This window comes from Helianthus annuus, chromosome 17 (genome assembly GCF_002127325.2).
Source record: "Helianthus annuus cultivar XRQ/B chromosome 17, HanXRQr2.0-SUNRISE, whole genome shotgun sequence".
In the NCBI taxonomy this organism is placed as follows: Eukaryota; Viridiplantae; Streptophyta; class Magnoliopsida; order Asterales; family Asteraceae; genus Helianthus; species Helianthus annuus.
Window position 1 is genome coordinate 181,342,445 of NC_035449.2, and position 21,132 is coordinate 181,363,576.

A 21,132-nucleotide genomic window follows, 5' to 3' on the forward strand; every position below is an offset into this window, starting at 1 on the left:
TTACAAGTGTCTCAATTAGGTCCATCATTACATTTACAATGATTAATATATAATCACATACACTTTTGGGAATGGAGTAGAACCAAAACAAGCTTCAAAGCTTTTCATTATTTACTCGGTCACACGAGTATGAAATCATTTCATTTTTTCACAACTCTTATAACGATATTGCTACTTTAGGAGCATATGTCTCAAGTGTGACAAATGAAAATAATTTAACCGATTTTTCCTTGTAAAAAATGTTCTCTTTGCTTACCATCAATTGAGAAGTAGTTGAGTCGTATAAGATTTATCAGTCTTATATCTTACGACCATTATAACGATCATTGTATAATCATCTCATTATTATTAACATAGTTAATCTCATTACATGAGCATCATAACAATTTTCTCAATTACCATGATTACGAACTTTACACCAATTATTATATCACCACATTCAGTTCAAGGAATGGATTATAACCAAACAACTATCATGGTGACATCATTACAATTTTCTTAGTTATTATATACATGATCACGACCTTTACATTGGTCATTATATCATTTTAATGGATATCTTATTGATGTCCATTATAGAGATAAGAAAGAGAGATTGGGGAAAATGGATATCTTATTGATGTCTAAAATGGATCACATATGGCTCTATTTATAGGCTTACAAGATGGGAGTTAAGTATATGGAGAATCATAACACAAGTGGATAGTCACACAATAAATATATAATAATTCATAACATTCTCATTCTTATCTTGGGGGATGAGACGAAATAAAATACAACATATAAAACCCTTTTAAAGAAACGGGCACAAATGAACATAAACGAACGAACATATATGAACACATTATCGAGCGTTCACGAACATAAACGAACAAATGCAAACACTGTTCATGTTTGTTCGTTTAACTTAACCGAATTAATGATAATATCGCATTGAAAATAACTAATCCAAGTTGTTGGTTCGGTTTTGTTTTGTTGTTTTTTCTTTTTTTTTTAATGAAAATTTCTGTTTGGTTTTGGTTATACCCGGTTCAAAAACTCAACCAAACCGAACTGCACGGGACTTGGAAACCGAACCACACTGAACTTGTTTGTTAATGCTTTTATGGAGCAAATTCGTTATTGTGAACCATCAAACTCAAGTTCATTAATACGTGGTTAATGAAAACGTTAGGATAAAAGTTTCATACTCAAATTTATTATATTTGGCCACCTTTTTAAAGCACAAACATTTCAAACGAAACCCGTACATATAACTGAAAAACCAAAATCAATCAATTCCTAAGACTAAAATCAATCAAACCAAAGTAAAAGGGTAAGCGACGACACCGACACATAAGTCATGACCAAACCAAACCCATACATATAACTGAAAAACCAAAATCAATCAATTTCCTAAGACTACAATTTCGGTTTATATTTACTTTGATCTCAAAAGCGACTAACGCACACCCTTAATCATTTCACTTAATTTTCAAACATTACAGATTCAGTTATCACTATGTCTGTCGACTCATGAAGCGTCTGTCTTTTTTTTTCAGTTCTAACATTAAAAGCTTGTTAATAGCAAGCAAAATTACCATCGTACCCTTAACTTTAAAAAGATAAGTTAAAATTTTCATGATACGTGTTTCAAAAGAACTAACGAATAACATCTAAATTTATTCGCCATGTCAAATAAAACAAAGGATCAACCATCATTAACCTAGTCTGTCAAAATTGGTACTCAGAGACTTTACACAATAAGGAAAACAACTCAGATTGAATTATCATTAAACAACAAAGACAAGAAACAAATCTTAGACGCAACACATTCTTCAAACTCTAAGACTCGAATCAACAACATGACGAACTAACTTCAATCTTTTACACAATCTACACGGATTGAACTCTATAAACCCTATATCTATAAGAACTATAGAGAGTTCTAGAGAGACACGAAATAGAATTGTGCGTGAATCTAATGTTGAGAGACACTGATGTAAAACCCCAGCCTGGTTCTAGGCTGATGTGTCACTTATTACAGAATCAGATACAAAAGGGCTTAGTTATTAATATCCAAACGAGTTTACAAAAGATTTATTCATGATAATTTATTTCATACATCATTAAAACTACACACTAACTTTCCAACTTGTTTGTTTTAGCTCTCTTCACACTTTCCCGCCATCCCTGCTAACCTGTAGAAAAAAAATATGCGAAGGAGCAAAATGCCACGAGCGGATAATGATAGCAATGAATAATGAATATGAAAGAAAAGATAATAATGTAAGTTTAACTACTTGATAGAATTCAATAACGTTACCATGTTATAAGATATACCCATCGAGCCCGGTATATATATATAATAAATAGAACATGCTAGCTAGTCCTGAACCCATGTGCGATGGTATATGGGCATCATACAAACCACCCACCAGAAATAATAATATCCTAGGACCGATCCATACGCCTCAAAAAATATATAGCCGGCACTCCGTAAAGTTCAGAACAGGCGAGACGCTGTGATTTAAGCTTACCGTCACAGTCGGTGCCACGCCATTGATGCCACAATGACATGCTTGCGATCACCCCCAGAAGTAGGGGCGTGCTCGGGTATTAGAGTACAGAGGGTAAACATATAATATTTTTATATTTCCCCATGGGTGAGAGTTGGCTACAAAGTCCATTTTTCCTACAAAGTGTACAAAGTCATAAATCACCACAATTTCAACTATAAAACACACTCAAAACCCACAAATAACAAAGTGGAGATTAATAAAATGTCATATTTGTGGGTTTTGTGTTGTGTTTTGGATGATAAGGTTTTGATTATCGAATGACTAACATTAGTGTGTTTTATATTGATTATCATGTTGTGTTTAATATTCATAGTTCTATGATGGTGTGTTTGAAGTTTTTATGGACTGACAATGTTTGGATATTGTGTTTCAGTGATCTTCACTTTGTTATTCGTGGGTTTTGAGTGTGTTTTATGGCTGAAATTGTGGGGTTTTATGACTTTGTACACTTTGTAGGAAAAATAGATTTTGTAGCCTTATCCCACCCTTTCTCCATAATCCAGTATAACAGGTCAGACATATTATCAGTAGGATGTGATAATGAGTACAATTTAATAAAGATAATATCGCATGTAATATGGTTCCAAAGTTGTGTTTAGAATCAGAAAGGATTAGACAAGAAAATGTAATGGATATTAATCAAACGAGTACAACTTAATTAAATCTTGAAATGAAGATTAACGAACAAAGTTAAAAACCCATACTATACAGATAGTAAAAGAAGGAATCCGCACCTTAATTGTTCCAAAGTGACGGCAACTAAAATACTTAGATAATGGATCATGTCTATACGATTTCTGCAATACCATTTTATCTTAAGTTAGATGAGTTGAATTTTGGTAGATATTTAATTAGTTTAGTTTATTTGTAAATTCCTGGTGACCAAGATATATTTAATATCTTTATAATATTATTGAAAAATCGTTAATAGTGGTGGAATGATAAACTAGATTATTCATATTTCATCGTTACAAAAGGAATCTTATACAACACCTTGGATCTTATTTTTCTATATATACATGAAATTAAGTTATTAAGCTTAAAATTGTAGTTATAAATTACAAAGCTTTGGGATACAGTTATATAAGTTAAACTTATGAAGGTATTAAAGTGTATGACTACATATTGTAGTCAGTAGTAGATCGTTAATTTACACTATTACAAAAGTATTTTTCACTAATATGGTTAAAAATTGTTATCAACATAAGACTAATAAAAGTTCGTTTTAAAAAGGTTAATTTATAATATTAACAAACAATATCCAATTCATAAAACTAATTAATCAAAACCATATTGTAATTTGTAATCTATACATATAATAAAGTAAATTAAATGTGGACACGTGGCAACTGATCAAGGTATTGTTTCTTTGGTTTTGGCGCAATTCCCCTGCTCCACAATTACTTCACGTGTTTGGATTTGGGTAAACCCGATAATCATACGGATCCTATATATTCTTATTTCCTAATTTTCTCTGACCCTTAGTTCTAACCCTAGGTTTTCCCCAGTACGTTCATCTCTCCTCCCAACATCTATTCGCCTCCCATTAGATATCAAGTTTTGATCTTGAACTCCTTGGTTTTCTATCTTTGCCTGAATCATTGTAATCGTTTCCTTCAACATCTTCCAAAATCAAAGGTACACTTTTCCTCTTTGCCTGAATCATTGATTATTTAGGTTAGGGTTTGTTGGTGGAAATGATGATTTCTTTGTATTGCTGATTTGAGTATTTATTGATAATATTATGATATTGTTGCGTGAGATGAGATGAATAATTTGGGGGTTTATGATGTTGAAATAAAATCTCATTTTTTCCTGGTTCCCACATATCTTTGCCTGAATCATTGATTATTTAGGTTAGGGTTTGTTAAAATCTCACTTGGATAGAAGGAGAAACGCTACGCGATTGGTTCCCACATATCTTTCATATGGCCAAAAATACTGCTGCAACAAAAGCTATCGGAACAAAAAAGGTATGTTTCGGTATTTGGGCATGCGTGTTATGCTTCTGAACTATTGTTGGGCATGTGTGTTATGCTTCTGATCTATTGTCATTGTAATTTTGCAAGTGTATGTATATATAAATAGTCATCATTATATAACTCTAATTCTGCCTCTTTTGAAGCCACCACTTCGAATCCTCAACCGTACCCACCTCACAATTCAGCTCGGGAGTGACATTCACCAAACGAGGTCTGAGTCGAAAAGGTATCTCACAATTCAACTCGGTCGTGACATTCAACAAACGAGGTCTGAGTCGAAAAGGCAAGTACTACATTCTTTGCAATGGTCATTCCCTTTTGATGATTTAGTTGATATATGTATAGATTAAACGTTCTGTCTTTTGTGTTTCCTATACAGCATTTCCACCTGAATACGCTTGAACTTAAAAATGTAAGGGACAAGTTTGAAAGTTTATAACCAGACTGTCGATTGACTCGCGTTGAAGGTATGGGACATAAAACTCTTCATTTACATCTGATCGTTAGGAAGTTTGCAGAACCAACTAAAGGTTTTAGAGTGATTTAGTGTTTTGAGATGATATGTGCAAAGCCCAAACAGCTTCCACGAGATGTCCAGTAAACCGCTTCCACAAGATGTCCAATAAGCCCAATCCAAAAGCCCAATTCATAACAAAAAACAAACCATTAGATATGTATAAACAAGTAAAAAATAAAAAATTATAACATGTATGTGACTGTTGAGTAATTTCATTTATGCCTGTTATGTTTTGATTGTCATTCACTAATGGCCCTATTCTCATTGCGCCAACCAAACCCAAACAAATATAATTGTTCAACCTTAAAGGGTTATTTTGATAAAAATGATAATTCAAATATATGTATAGCTTCTTGAATAATTTCCGTATAAGAATTTTTTCCATAGATGATACCAATCTCAATTAGTGTTTGCATATAATAATTACAATCATTGGATAAAATGTATTTAAACTCACTAAAATCATAGTGGTAGAGCTCCAAACAATAATTAATAATCGATAATTGATTAATAAATAATATTTAACAATTTTTTTTGTATTATTTTTCTTATTACTTAAATATGTAACTAAATAGTAAAATTACATTTAAGAACAAGAAAACTGTATTAATACTTACATCTGAGAAAAAAAATTACATTTAATAAAAAAACAATAATTAATACCATTTTGTGGTGTAGGGGGTGAGAAAACCAACATATGCTTCCCCCACCACACCTTCGACAGCCTCCATATGAGATATATATAGTTGCAATATAATATTCACTTATTTTAATTTACATCGGTGAAAATAATTTATAATACAATCATCTTACCCATTTAATATTTAATAATGAGGAATAGTTTATCCATTTAGCAAATATTTTAATATTTCTCTTTACGTCCGTAGCTTTTATCTATAGATAAAATTTTAAGTTATTAATCTTAATCTTATCTTAAATATTAATGATCATATTCTTCACTAAATGATAATTTAAAAATTCTAGAATCTATATCTATTTGTGAATTAAAGTTTCCTTACTAAACAGCAATTCAAAAAATACCAAATAAGTATTTAACTTACGTAAACAATTAAGTTTTAACTTATATAATAGTTATCTATTTCTGAATTATAGTTGATAATAATTCAAAAACATAAAAATCATTATCTATTTATACCTTTTTATGTTATAAATACCGCACCCCATTAACAATCAGAGACATAACAAAGGTGCTGCACCCCATTAATCATCATTCAGAACAATCAGAGACATAACAAAGGTATATTTTTTCCATCACATTAATTTGTTTTCCGCACTTCATTTATATCGTTTTCACTATTCACTATTATATATTCTTTCACAGAACCATGGAAGGGAAAAATATCATCTATTTGAACGATATTGACGGCAAAACAAGAGCTTTTACAATAAAGGTAAAAGTGGTTAGGCTATGGAAGAGATCAAATCCCAAAAAGGCTGGTGAGACATGGGCTATTGATATGGTGCTCATGGACGAAAAGGTATTAACTTTTACAACTTTAATTAGTTAATATGTCTTTACTTAATCATGTTTTAGCTTTTTTTGACATACATTATTTTGACTTATAATGTCAGGGAACCAAAATGCAGGCCACTGTGTGGAGTAATGACTTTAAAAAACATGAAAAAATTTTACAACAAAATGAATGCTATACCGTTTTTAAACCCCGCTTTGATAAAAATAACCAGAAGTTTAAACATTTTGATACCAAATATGTGTTAACTTTCAATTTGGAAACAACCATTCGAAAGTGTAACAACTTTATAGGACCAACACATGGCTTTGAGTTTTCAACATTTAAGTCTATTAAAAATGGTGGAGTTTCTTCAGAATTTCGAACTGGTACGTTTCCTAAACTAAACAAACTCATAATATACCAGTTAAATTATGTTTTAGTTTTAATGTTAGAACTTATCTTTTCTTTCATTGTAGACTTTATTGGGTACGTCGAGGAATGGTTTGCAAGGGAGGATACAACAACACGATATGGCAAACAATCCTACAAGATGGACTTAATATTGAGAGATTTGGAGTTTGTTCTCCTTTAATATCGTTTTCTAATAATTTTCTTCAAATTGTATTTATTATTTTTCGCTAACTTAATAACAATTTCAGGGGTATTGCTCTAAAGCTGACGTTGTGGGAGGAATATTGCGATCAAATGCAAGAGTACATCTCCAAAAATAAGGAAGAAGAACATATTGTACTTATTGTTCAGTTTGGTAGCGTCCATGACTACAAAGGTTTGTCATTTTCTATAGATTTAACTTTTTATATTTAGTTATGATACTAACTTACTATATATTTTATATTAGGCACCATCAATGTCGCAAATGCGTACTACATTACTAAGTTGTTCATCAATGAACGCAATGAAGAGATTGTTAATTTCAAAAGAAGGTAAATCCGTATGTTTTGTGATAAAAGACCGATTTCCATAACCTGAGTATTGTTGATTACACATTTCTTACATCATATACCTAACCTTTAACAGTTACATTGGGAAAGCTTCTGTTACAACATCGACTCATCGTTCTATCGGCCAGTCTGGGGTCACATCTAATGAAGACGAGTTCTTACATAACACTACTTTCAGCACCATTCGTCAGATTAGGGAAATAGCTCAGGCATGTTCAATATTTAAATTACGCCCATATCAAACATTTAGTTTCCCAATATGGATATTCTAAATAAGGTTTAGTGGTTACATATGCACATACGTTTTGCAGGTTATGCATGTTATTGTTGTTGGTACTGTGATGGCTGTAGACAAAGATAGTGAATGGTATTATCTTGGTTGTGAAAGTTGTAATTGCAAAGCTTCCCCAAGTTTGCAATTCCCAGAAGATGATAATGGAAGTGATGATGTTGACCCAAAAGAAGTGTTAGTATGTACTAATAAGAAATGCAAAAGAGATGTTGTCCCTGCAGTTCACATGTATTCAATCAACATATACAATTATTATATGTATCTTATTATTCAACTACAATGACATATCCGCTAACTTGCTATGCTATTAAATTTGTACAAAAAATAATTTTCGATTTTAGGTACAAAGTTTCAATACAAGTAGAAGATTGCACTGGAATTGTAAATCTTACACTATTTGACCGTGACACAGTCAAACTTTTGGGTTTATCTGCCAAACAGTTGGTTGACAAATATTTACAGGTAATTTCTTTAAAATACTATTTCAACTTTTTAGCATCGTTTGAATGTCTGTTATATTTTAATATTCTTTCAGGTTTCGGATGATGAAAAAACCATACCTGCTGAATTCAATGCTTTCATCAACAAAAAGTATGCATTTAAAATTCATGTTAAAAAATATAATGTGGACAACAAGGTTGATGGATTTTCGATCAATAAGTTAGTGGATGATCCGGCAATAATAGCAAAACTTGAAAAGAAGTTTGATGTTGTCCCGGTATGTTACATACAAATTTAATATTAGGCCGCTAAAATTTGTTTTAACCTTAATTTTAATGTTGCAGTTTGAAGAGTTTGACTCAATGATTCTCCCCACCACTGTCTCATCGTCACAAAGTGATGCTGGTGTCAAGGTTATATAATATAGATAACCTATCCTACTATACAAGATTTAAATAATTACTATTAGTTATTTATTTCGTTTTTGTTTACCTTTATATTTTAGGATTCAAAATCTTATGCTGTAGATGATTCAACACCACTGCCCAAGAATTATGAGAGTAGAAAGAGTCCTTGTGATCTGAAACGCACCCTAGAAGATTCTAACGATCTAGACAACTCCTATTCAGTTTCTTCAACAAAAAGTCGAAAAATTGAAACCAAAGAAGACATCAAGGCTCAAATGAAAGACAAACTTTTGATCCCTAAACTTGAAAAGTAGTCTAACTGCTTTTGAGTTCAAAGATTTCGGTTTTTTACCATGTTCTTATTATTTTATTCTCAAACGAAACTACAGAATTTTATGTTGGGATTTTTATGGTCTGATTTTGAATATTTTAATAATTGTTTACTCATTTATTTAACATTGGCTTATCATATCTATACATAAATGAATAAATGTTTTAATATAAATTAAGTTAATTAATTTGTATATATAAAATCTATACATATATGAATCATTTAAATCCTACGTTTGATGCTTAAATTGAATCCTTTTTTAATATAACATTCATGACTTCAAATAGATTTTAATATTTAATATACAAAAAATACTTCCCACATATTAAAACTATTAAATTAATTCATAACTTAATATCGTAAGTAATTTCAAATTTTAATCCACATACTACGATGATTTTTCAACTACAACTTACCTAAATACTTGCAACTATCAAAGGTAAATCCAAAGTATAAAAAAACTTATCTCTACACTTCTTGATAAACATAAAAAAAAACTTTACAACAATAAATTGTGTTAACAAAATCCATAAGAAATATAAGATTTCAAACACATCCCATAATCTCACCCAATACATTATAACTACTTATCAAAAAAAGAAAAAAAATCAAATAGAAAACAAATCACATCACAAATCAAATACCTCAACTTTCTATCAGATGTGGTAATCTGAAATATTATAAATCCTAAATTGATTCCTTTTTAATATAACATTCATGATTTCAAATAGATTTTAATATTTAATATACGAAAAATACTTACCACATACTACGGTAATTTGAAATTACTTCCTTTTTTAATATAACATTCATGATTTCAAATAGATTTTAATTTAATATTTAATATACAAAAATTACTTACCACATACTACGATAATTTTAAAACTATTAAATTAATTCATAACTTAATATCATAAGTAATTTAAAATTTTAATCCACAAACGGTAATCTTTTAACTACAACTTATCCAAATACTAACAACTATCAAAGGTACATGCTAAGAATAAAAAAAAACTTATCTCTACACTTCTTGATAAACTTAAAAAATCTTTATAACAATAAATTGTGCTAACAAAATCCATAAGTTATATAAGATTTCAAACACATCCCATAATCTCACCCACCATTCATAACTCCATAACTCCTGTTTCCACAATCACACACAAAGAATAGTTTCACATCAAGGACATCTAATTTAACAGTTATTTAACTGTTCATCTACATCCAGGTATATAACTTCTTCTTTTTATCTTCCCCTGCACATTGCATAATAGTCAATAGACTCTATTTAGATTCTTTATTCAAACATTTAGAAGTGGTACAAGTTGTAACTACTTACATAGCATACAATCTTATTATTTTACATTCTGATTATACAAGGAAATGTCAAAAAGAACATATACTCAAATTCATTCTTCTTCCACAAAACCTACCAACGCAGAAATATCGAATTGTAAGTCTTCTATTATCCATATATATTACCTTATATACATGTATACTTTTTTAAAATTTTACTAATTCTAACTTTTGTAATGATTTTTTTTATAAGTTATTCCCTCCGATAATGCTTATACCAACGCCGAAGAAAGGCGTAAATTTAAAGAGAGGCGTAAATTTAGAAAGATGGTGTTGGATAGTCGTAGATCCAATGTGATACGTGAATCAACAAATTCTAACAAGATATCATCATCAAATTCAACAAAATCCCATACGTATGACCTACAAAATACAACACTAGCAACACCATTTACCAATAAAACTACCAGCTTGCATAATGTTTATATAAATATAAATCATACAAGTCCCTTCAGTACTTCCACATCTGGTATGATATATTCTACTTTACTCCTAAAAGCTATACATTAAGCTATAATATTATCTTCTGACATCTTAAGTTTGATTGTTCCAGGTCTATCTAATTATAATAATAACAACTCAACCCCGTCATCCAAAAGTCAACGATATACTATATGTTCAAATATCATTACATCTACGACCTCAACTTTAAGGAAGTTATCCAAAGGTAAACATACGTTATTGAGTAACGCACAATCTCTATCTCCTTTGCCAATGAATGACTTGACATCAGATGCACAAGATCCATATAAAGGAGTATCTAAATGTAAATATCTACTACAACACTTAATCTAATTCCAATTACTATACTTCATTTATTTTAATTATAATCCTTACATTTGTTTGTTAATTTGTATTAATAATTTAACAGATTATTTAGATCATGGGGATCAATTAGTTATATGTGAAGTATGTAATGCCAAACTGTGGGCGTGTGAAGCAGGAAAAGGAAGAGATTTTGCTGGCAAAACAACTTACATGCTTTGTTGTGGTTATGGGAAGGTACATCTTCCAGAATTTAAAGAAACAGGTCTGGAATATCAGAATCTTTTCAAAAATTTAGACGCAAAAAGCAAGCATTTTTTACAAAATATTCGACGTTACAACTCTATGTTTTCTTTTACTTCAATGGGTGGGAAAGTTGATTCAAAGATTAATAAAGGAAATGCTCCGTTCATATATAGAATTAGTGGTGAAAATTATCATACATTAGGAAGTCTTCTTCCTAAACAAGGTGACCAACCAAAATTTGCCCAGCTCTATATATATGACACTAATAACGAAGTCTCTAATAGAAAGAACATATTCAGGTATCCCTCAAAACCTTATTGATATTTGTTTATTACTTATAAATACTTTTATGTTCTTCCAACAGTTAGTTTAATTAATACTTTTTTAAAATTTATTTACAGTAACTCAAAGAAAGTGTCTTCAGCATCTTTTGATTCCCTTGACACTGAAATCATAGAATACTTAAAGGTGATGTTAGATTCAAATAATCAGCTGGTCAAAACATATAGGCGTGTGAGAGATCGCTTTCTTGACAATCCTCATGTTGACCTTAAATTACGCCTAAAGTCAAAAAGGACTAAAGATGGACGTACATACAACTTACCAACATCTTCTGAAGTTGCTGCACTTATAGTTGGAGATATTGAAGATGCACTAGACAACCGAGATGTTGTTGTAGATTCAAAAAAAGATGGTTTACAACGTATAAGTGAGCTTCATCCATCCTATATCGCGCTTCAATATCCATTGCTATTTCCTTTTGGAGAAGACGGTTATCGGATTGATATTCTTCACAGAGAAGGAAGATCATCAAAAAAGAAAAAAGATTCTAAATGTTCAATGAGGGAATATTTTGCATATCGTATTCAAGATAGAGACAATCAATTCTCTCTAATTTTAAACGCCAGACGACTTTTGCAACAGTTCTTAGTTGACATCTATACAATGGTTGAAAGTGAGCGGCTATTTTACATACGCTTCCAACAAAAAAATCTAAGATCCGAGTCATATGAGAACCTTAATAACTTGCGACAAAATGGAAATGAAGATATGTCAAATGTTGGAAAACGTGTAATACTACCGTCTTCCTTTACTGGTGGTTCACGTTACATGAGGGAAAACTATTATGACGCAATGGCTATTTGTAAATGGTTTGGCTATCCTGATTTTTTCATTACAATCACGTGCAATCCTAAATGGCCAGAGATTAAAAGATTTCTAAAGGATAAGAACATTAATCCCGAAGATAGACCAGACATTTTATGCCGACTGTTCAAAATTAAGCTGGACTCAATCATAAAAGACTTGCGAGAAAAGTCATTATTTGGGAAGTCTTCGGCAGGTAATAATCACTAAGCTTCAAATTATTCAACTTTATTTTAGTATTTTTAATTTTATTAGAGTTATATAAATATAAATTACTACATGTTAAACTATTATTTATATCACCAATTGTATTGCAGTGATTTATACAATAGAGTTTCAAAAAAGAGGCCTACCCCACGCTCATATCTGTTTGTTCTTACAAGATGATAATAAGCTACCTTCGGTTGAGCATGTTGATAACTTTATCTCAGCTGAAATACCTGACAAAAATGTAGACCCAGAGTTGTATACGCTTGTCAGTGACTACATGATTCATGGACCTTGTGGTCTTGCAAATCTCAATTGTCCATGTATGTTCGAAGGTAAGTGTTCAAAGAAATTTCCTAAGAAATTCTGTGATCAAACTACATTAGATTCCAAAGGTTATCCAATATATAAACGAACAGATTCCGGGTTATTTGTTGAGAAATCAGATGTTCAGCTTGACAACAGAAGTGTAGTCCCATACAACAAAACACTTTTGAGACGTTATCAAGCACACATTAATGTCGAATGGTGTAACCAGGCCGCTTCAATTAAATACCTGTTCAAATACATTAACAAAGGTCCCGATAGGACAGAAGTTGCTGTTATACAAAATGATGAAGAAGGTCACCGACAAAATGGGAAAGACGAAATCAAAAAGCATTATGACTGTAGATATCTCTCGGCATGTGAAGCTTCGTGGCGCATTTTTGCATTTGATATTCATTATAGGTATCCTTCGGTAATCAGGCTTCCTTTTCATCTACCAGACCAGCAAAATGTTATATACGGTCCTGATGATGAGCTAGAAAACATTCTTAACAAACCATCAATTTCGTCTACGATGTTTTTGTCCTGGATGGAAGTTAACAAAAACAATGAGTTGGCACGTACCCTTACTTATGTTGAATTCCCAACTAAATTTGTATGGAATTCTCAGGATAGAACATGGACAACACGAAAAATAGGCAAACCCATTGGACGTATTCATTGTGTTAATCCATCTATGGGCGACGCTTATTTTTTAAGAATCCTTCTTAATAAGGTAAGAGGTCCTAAATCATTTGAAGAAATAAGAACAGTAAACGGACAAGTCTTCCCTACATTTAGAGACGCATGCTACGCTCTAGGCCTTTTAGATGACGATAGGGAATATATCGAAGCTATTAAGGAGGCTTACTATACAGGTTCAGGATACTATCTTCGCAATCTATTTGCTACCATGTTGTCGTCTAATACCTTATCTAGACCTGAACACGTGTGGGAAAATACATGGGAATACCTTGCAGATGGCATCTTACATACGCGTGAGAAGCAAACAGGAATTGAAGGTATCACATTTCATGTTTAATATTATCATAAATAAATCTTTAATATTAACTATAACTTTACATTATGTAAATACAATTTTTATAAATTCACCTCTTTATTATACTATGCTAACTAATACACTTATAATAATTAATATAATAGGCTTATCTCTTCCTGAAGAACAAATAAAGAATCTAACGTTGCTGGAAATAGAGAATTACTTACTTCGGAATAACTCTACCCTACGAAGGTTTCCTTCTATGCCTTATCCTGATAGTCAATCCATAGCCTCAGCAGACAATCGTTTAATAACAGATGAGCTATCATATGATGTAAGTGTTGTTGGTGCAGAATTTAATACTCATCTAATTACTTTAACATCTGAACAACGATTAATATTTGATGAGATAACTCGTGCCGTTGATGAAAACAAAGGAGGTTTATTCTTTGTTTACGGTTATGGAGGTACTGGTAAAACCTTTTTGTGGAAGACATTGTCCTCGGCTATCAGATCTAAAGGCCAAATTGTATTAAACGTAGCATCAAGTGGAATTGCATCTCTGTTGTTATCTGGTGGTAGGACAGCACATTCTAGGTTTCATATTCCTTTAAATCTTACCGAAGAATCAATGTGTCACATCAAACCAGATGGGGAGGTTGCTGATCTACTAAAACAAACAAAATTGATCATTTGGGATGAAGCTCCAATGATTCACAAACATGCGTTCGAGGCACTGGACCGAACAATGAAAGACATCTTCAAATCAGATGATTCACTTAATTCAGAAATGCCTTTCGGAGGTAAAGTTATGGTTTTAGGTGGTGATTTTAGACAAATCCTTCCGGTTGTTCCTAATGGTAGTAGACGCGAAATTGTAAATGCTTCCATCACTTCATCCTACATTTGGAGGACATGCAAAGTCCTAACACTAACAAAAAACATGAGGTTAACGATAGGGAATAACACATCAGAAACAGAACAGACCAAATCTTTTGCAAAGTGGCTTCTAGATTTGGGTGAGGGAAACATTGGTGATACCGATGACTGTCATATGACCATAGAAATTCCTGAAGACCTACTAATAAAAAACTCGGTAGATCCTATGTCGAGTTTAATTGACTTTGTATACCCTTCTCTCCTTCAATTGTATAAAGATAAAGATTATTTCGCAGAAAGAGCCATACTTGCACCAACAAATGAAGTGGTACATGAAATTAATGAAAGATTGCTTGCACTGTTTCCAGGAGATGAAATTGAGTATTTGAGCGCTGATAGCATATGTCAAACTGACAAGGCTAAGAATCCAACACACGAAAATTTATACTCACCTGACGTTCTAAATGGTCTTAAAATATCAGGATTGCCTAATCATCGATTAGTACTTAAAGTTGGCGTCCCAGTAATGTTGCTGCGTAACATTGATCAACAAAATGGCTTATGCAACGGTACTAGATTACGGATTACCAAACTTGCAAAACGTGTTATTGAAGCTGAAATTATATCCGGAGGAAACATCGGTACGAAAACATATATTCCACGAATCACTTTGATACCATCTGACAAAAAAATCCCTGTCAAGTTTCAACGACGTCAATTCCCATTATGTGTATGTTTTGCAATGACAATAAACAAAAGTCAAGGACAGTCTCTATCAAGGGTTGGATTGTATTTGAAATATCCCGTTTTCACACATGGTCAACTTTATGTCGCATTGTCAAGAGTAAAAAGCCGAGCTGGTATGAAGTTACTTATATTAGATGAGCATGAAAATGTTACAAATAAGACAACCAATGTGGTGTATAAGGAGATCTTTAGTGAAATTTAAATTATTATTTTAATTCTTAGAAAATTTCCTACGTATTCTAAACAATAATTTGTTAATATTAAAAAAATCATTTCATCTCAATTCTTTTCCATGACTATTTTCTTTTGTTAAACCGCGTGTACACGCGGGTCCTAACCTAGTCTATTTATATAGTAACATATAGGGTAGGGTTCAAGAGTGAACCATATTGTTTTTGTGAACAAAATGAACAAATCTTGTCCATTGATTTAGGAGATCTTGAGATTAATAATAATGACAATTTTCTAATTATTTATGTGTAGAAAATAAATGAAAAGGGTATAAGGGTAAATTGTTAACAAATTCTATTTCCAAATTAAATATTTAAGTACATTCTCTCTCTTCATTTCTCTCACCAATTAACTAATTTATTAATTTAAAAATATACACAGTTACTATTCAACCAAACTATTTTATACACATACATATATTCGTTTTATGCACATGTGTACATATGAAATTTGAACAAATAAATATGTGTACTTTGAGTATTCAACACAAGTACATATGTGTATAAACCATTTATTAGTTCTGTTTGTGTATATTTTATACACAATTTCTATTCAGCCAAACTATTTTATACATATATGTATATCCTTTTTATACACATACGTACAAAGTTTCTAGGTCTTCATATGTAATCTTCTCTCTCATTTGTTTTTTTATTGATTCTTTGGTTGTCTTCTTGGCTTTCATCAGACACCGTATATTAAAACTGTCGTTATACACATGTGTATTATTTAATTAGGCACTTGTGTATTACTAAAAAATCAATGTTTAGACGAGGTGTAAAAATTACACATGTGTATAAGTAACTTTTGGTCAATTTTTTTGTATGTATAATAAGCATTTGCTGGAACATGACTCATGTAAAGTATGTATACACATATATATTCGAACCCCTAAAATTATACATCGGTGTATTAACCATATAATAATGAGTTATAATCATATTGTTTCTATTAAATGTAGAATTTAATAACTGGATATATGGTATAAAAGTGGTTAAGCAAATTATAAAATGACTAGATGTGTAAAAATTTTGTAAAAGAAAAATATGATGCTTGTCCAATCGATTGAAAGAAAAAGAAATCGTGAACTTCATTTTTGTTTGAATAATGGATTTGAATTATTAATTATTGGATCAATAAATTGATTCACAAAAAAATAGGGATCAGTTACCATTTTGGTTAATTAATATTAATAACTGCCATTTAAGTTTATATATATAGTTACAATCCTACCCTTTTCATCTAAAAAGTAAATCAATGGCTATGATTAGTTCACTAGGTTCACAAACTAGGATGGTGTTCACTCTTGATCCTAACCCGTAACATATATATATATATTTTTCGGGGTAACTTTATAGAAATGTAACCAACTTTGACAAGTGTTCCAATTAAGTCATTGAAACTTTTTTTGTCTCTATAAAATAACTCAAGTTTCATTTGATGTTCTAATACTATGTAATTATCAGGTTACCAGGTTAGTAATGATGATGTGTCAGGTTTTATTTTTTTTATTTTTAATATGATGTGGAAAATAAAATTAATGACATGGATTTTTCTCTAAAAATATTTGAAAAATCATTTTTTATTCTAAAATTAATAAAATATACAGTGTTACGATTGAGTTTTTTTAAAGAAAAAATATACTTTTTGAATGAGCAACAAAAATTGTTACGATTGAGTTTTTATTTTTTTTTATATTTTAAAAATCGTATTGGTAAGATGATGACTAGATGCCTCAAATATAAAATCAATGAAATGAAGTTCATGTAAAACTTATGACTTGCACAGTAAACCAAGATCAAGATATGTTTTTATTTTATAAATTCCACCTAATATAAATAATATTCACATAAGCATTTAAAAGAAAATAAAAAATAAAAGAAAAACATGGTAACCTGATGACCTGGTAATTACGCAGTATTAGAACAAAAAATTAAAGTTTGATGACTTTAAGGAGACAAAAAAAGTTTGGATGACTTAATTGAGACACTTGACAAACTTAGTTACATTTTAGTGGCATTTTCCCATATTTTTCTGTTAACATAAATTAAATTATAATTTAAAGAGAAGTCACGTTGGTTAACACATTTGAATAACCATTATTATTTGTTATGAATAACAATTTTATTTATTAAATAATTAAAATAAAGCTTAACGTTTGGTTAGCTATTGATTGCATGGCTATTGATCATTCTTTATTATTATGTTTTACCATTAGGCCATACATATGTATAAAAAATGGTCATCTTCTAAAATTTTAAGCAAGTCGTTGGAGTTTTTCCCAGGGGCGTATCCACTCTAAATCAAGGGTGGGCGGACGCACCCCATGAAAAAAAATATTTTTTAGTGTTATTTTTTTCCAAAAATCTCGACCGCACCCCTTGAAATTTTTCACCCGCACCCCTTGAAATTTTTCAACCGCCCCACTTAGAAAAAAAAAATTATTAACTACTTATTCACTTAATTATTTAATCCAATCAAAGCCCAATCTGCAATCAATTTTTATTAACACAAGCCCAAATCCAACCTAAAGAAATTTGAACTAAATAAAATAACCCAAACCCATCCACCCATTCCATTTTCAAATCCCGCCCCTAAAAAAACTCCCAGCGACTTGGCGCCACTGCTGACGACCTGGTGGCTTTTTTTACCGGAAAAACCAAAATTACGGTTGGACCGACCCATATTACGTTAGAATTCCAATATAGAACTAGTATGGTCTATTTATTTATTTTGTTTTATGTGATGATTAGGAAAAAATATAGATGTGTAAGGGTTTAATCTTTTTATATTTTTTCTGATTTTTTTGTTGTTCTAGACTTGTAGTTAAATGATTTTGTTGTTTTATTTATAGCTTTGTTTGTTTAAATGATTAGTTACAAGTAATCAACATTTAATATTAGGGCTTGAATGTTTAAAAATATAATTGAAAGTTATGGGCTATGGTTGAACATGATTGTTTATTTTGTTTAAGTGTTTAGTGTTGTTTTATGAACTTATAAAGCAAATTATATGTGTTAGGAACAATGAGTAAAAATGTAATGAACCTATGACGTGTTTAGTATCTTTTGATGATATTTTGGATATATGTAAAAAAAACTGTATGGCACAATTTTAAATACGTTTGTAATTTGTAATGACGTTTGACATGTTTTTGATGATTTATAAATTTTAGTTTGATGTTCTTTTGTGTTACATGATCCGACCCGACCCGCTATGAACCGATATTTTTATACAGCTAGGGGCCTAAAATCTTTGAAAATATTCCGCACCCCCAGGAAAAAAATCCTGGATCCGCCACTGGTTCCCGATTCCGATTTATGGTTCTTTAGTTAAGTCTGTGTGTATATAATTATGAAATAAGCATGTATATAAAAAAATGTAAGGGCCTAGGGCTGAGCATTTGACAGGAACCGGACCGACCCGAGATTTAACCAACCCGATAACCGATGTCAGCCTAAAATTGGAACCGAATCTTGTACCCTATATGATAACCGGGTATCGGTTCTTACATTGATCGGTCTTCTCGGTTCCTAGGTACTACCCGAACCCGATACTCACTGCTGACAAAGTTTTCGTATCTGATCAAATTCCAGCTGATTACATGACCTGTTATACAAAATCCTCTTGGATGTTTATGATGAACATCCAGCTTATTACATGATTCTCGGTTCCAAGGCAATCCTCTTGATTTCGATTTTCGTATGAAATGTTTTGATTGTTATGAAATTGATGTATTATTTTGATTGTTATGATATTGATGTTTAACGTATGATCGAATATGAAATTGATTGTTTGGTTATGCTTCATTGAAATAGTCTTGTATCTAAGGTTGAACTTTATGCACATCACGTGTTCGATAAAATGTCGAAATGAAATACTGCAAGTGATCACATGAAGTTTGCGAAAAGAAATCTAGTAGAAGTTTATAGAAGAATGTGTATGATCTGTGTTGGAAATATTCAACTCTGAATCTGGTTTTTTGGTCTCGAATTATAAGAAAATTAACATCAGAATTAATTTTACTTTGGACATTTAAAAGATAAAACTGATTATGGCAATATGAAGTAGTAGTAGTAGTTAGTTTAGCTCGAACATTTCCTTTTGTCACAATGTGTTTTTGAGTTATGAAGTTATAGAATAATTCAAGCATTAGAAGTGAGGATTATGCCAGAATTTTCAATATCGAATATACTGATGAAAATTACTACAATTCATTTTCCAGGAAATTTCCAAGTTCGACTAAATTCTCGAATGAAAGCTTCATCAGTTCATCACTTAATCTTTTGCATTTTCAGCCACAATCGCTCCCTAATTGTCATTATTTTCTGCAAAAAAAAAAAAACATAATATAATTGATTTTAATTATATAGCATAAACGGATAACGTAAAGTAAACCAGTAAATTGGTTCGATCATGTAATGTAACTACCAGGACGTTGCCAACATCTATTAAGATGCCTTATCAATGCGGTTATTCCGTTTTTTACCCGGTCTGCAACAACGACCATTGCACAATGCTTGCATCTTGCCTTTTGATTGCCATGATCATCCGAAAACTTCACAAAGTCATCCCAAACTCTATAATTTAACGCACTTGTTCTCCTTCTAGCCATCTAAGTTTAATTAGCAATAAAAACTAATATAATTCTGATGACAACATGTTATTTGTTTGTTATATTCGACATTGATCATTGTATTGATTTATAAACTAATCGCTGAATCATTAATGCAGAGTTTCAGGGAACCACGTACCTCAACCTCGTGAAGCAGCAACACTTCCAAAATTGATGAAAATTATTGAAGATTTATTGAAGAATTGCATTTAGTTCTGATATATGTTACTTTCTGTTTGTTATAATTCGATTAGGTTAAGTAATGATGATGGGCTTTGGCCCAGGTTAGTTGTTTGTACAGAATCACTATATTTGTATCGGTTCCAACATATCTGGCTTCGGTTCTTTGTTGTTCCCTACCCGACCCGACCCGACCCGATACCTGATATACTAGATTTACAAGAACCGAACAACTACCCTACATGCTATATTAGGGTCGGTTCTGGGTACTTTTCGGTTCGGTTCTCGGTTCTATTCGAGTCGGACCTATTTATGCTCACCCCTATGTAAGGCTATAATATTACCTTAGTTTTGAGATAAACAATATATCAGAATTAACGAAAGGTTGCTGAAAGGGATCAGGTGTGCTACGATACGAACATTGATATTAGTGGTTCAAAGGTGGTATGTAGAGGGTTACAAGTTGGAGGTAAATCTATTGGATAC

General features: G+C 31.4%; 1 protein-coding gene and 1 long non-coding RNA gene across 3 annotated transcripts; one reads left to right on the forward strand and one right to left on the reverse strand.

Annotated features, from left to right (window-relative positions):
• Positions 1 to 2,128: 2,128 nt before the first annotated feature.
• Positions 2,129 to 21,132, reverse strand: LOC118488953. The gene is made up of 3 exons (XR_004885407.1): positions 20,991 to 21,132; positions 3,296 to 3,358; positions 2,129 to 2,180 (listed from the first exon to the last, which is right to left on the reverse strand). It is a non-coding gene; the product is annotated as an uncharacterized LOC118488953 (long non-coding RNA).
• LOC110922234 (replication protein A 70 kDa DNA-binding subunit E) lies at positions 4,752 to 9,093 on the forward strand. 2 transcript variants are annotated; one of them, XM_022166541.2, is made up of 14 exons: positions 4,752 to 4,769; positions 4,923 to 5,010; positions 6,256 to 6,318; positions 6,403 to 6,559; positions 6,654 to 6,921; positions 7,012 to 7,111; positions 7,195 to 7,322; positions 7,395 to 7,479; positions 7,574 to 7,706; positions 7,809 to 8,017; positions 8,131 to 8,251; positions 8,325 to 8,507; positions 8,575 to 8,643; positions 8,736 to 9,093. In XM_022166541.2, exons 4-14 carry the CDS (start codon positions 6,407 to 6,409, stop codon positions 8,949 to 8,951), a joined length of 1,665 nt encoding a protein of 554 aa, XP_022022233.1. In that variant the 5' UTR covers positions 4,752 to 4,769; positions 4,923 to 5,010; positions 6,256 to 6,318; positions 6,403 to 6,406; the 3' UTR covers positions 8,952 to 9,093. The 2 variants fall into 2 exon arrangements, with proteins under 2 accessions (XP_022022233.1, XP_022022234.1); XM_022166542.2 differs by lacking the exons at positions 4,752 to 4,769; positions 4,923 to 5,010 and having other exon boundaries at positions 6,250 to 6,268.

What these genes read in the sequence shown, in the direction of transcription:
- LOC110922234 (XM_022166541.2), top strand. Translation starts at nt 6,407, where the DNA reads ATGGAAGGGAAAAATATCATCTATTTGAACGATATTGACGGCAAAACA. An exon ending in AGATTAGGGAAATAGCTCAG is followed by an intron (nt 7,707 to 7,808) that starts GCATGTTCAATA and finishes TACGTTTTGCAG; the next exon opens with GTTATGCATGTTATTGTTGT. An exon ending in TGGTTGACAAATATTTACAG is followed by an intron (nt 8,252 to 8,324) that starts GTAATTTCTTTA and finishes ATATTCTTTCAG; the next exon opens with GTTTCGGATGATGAAAAAAC.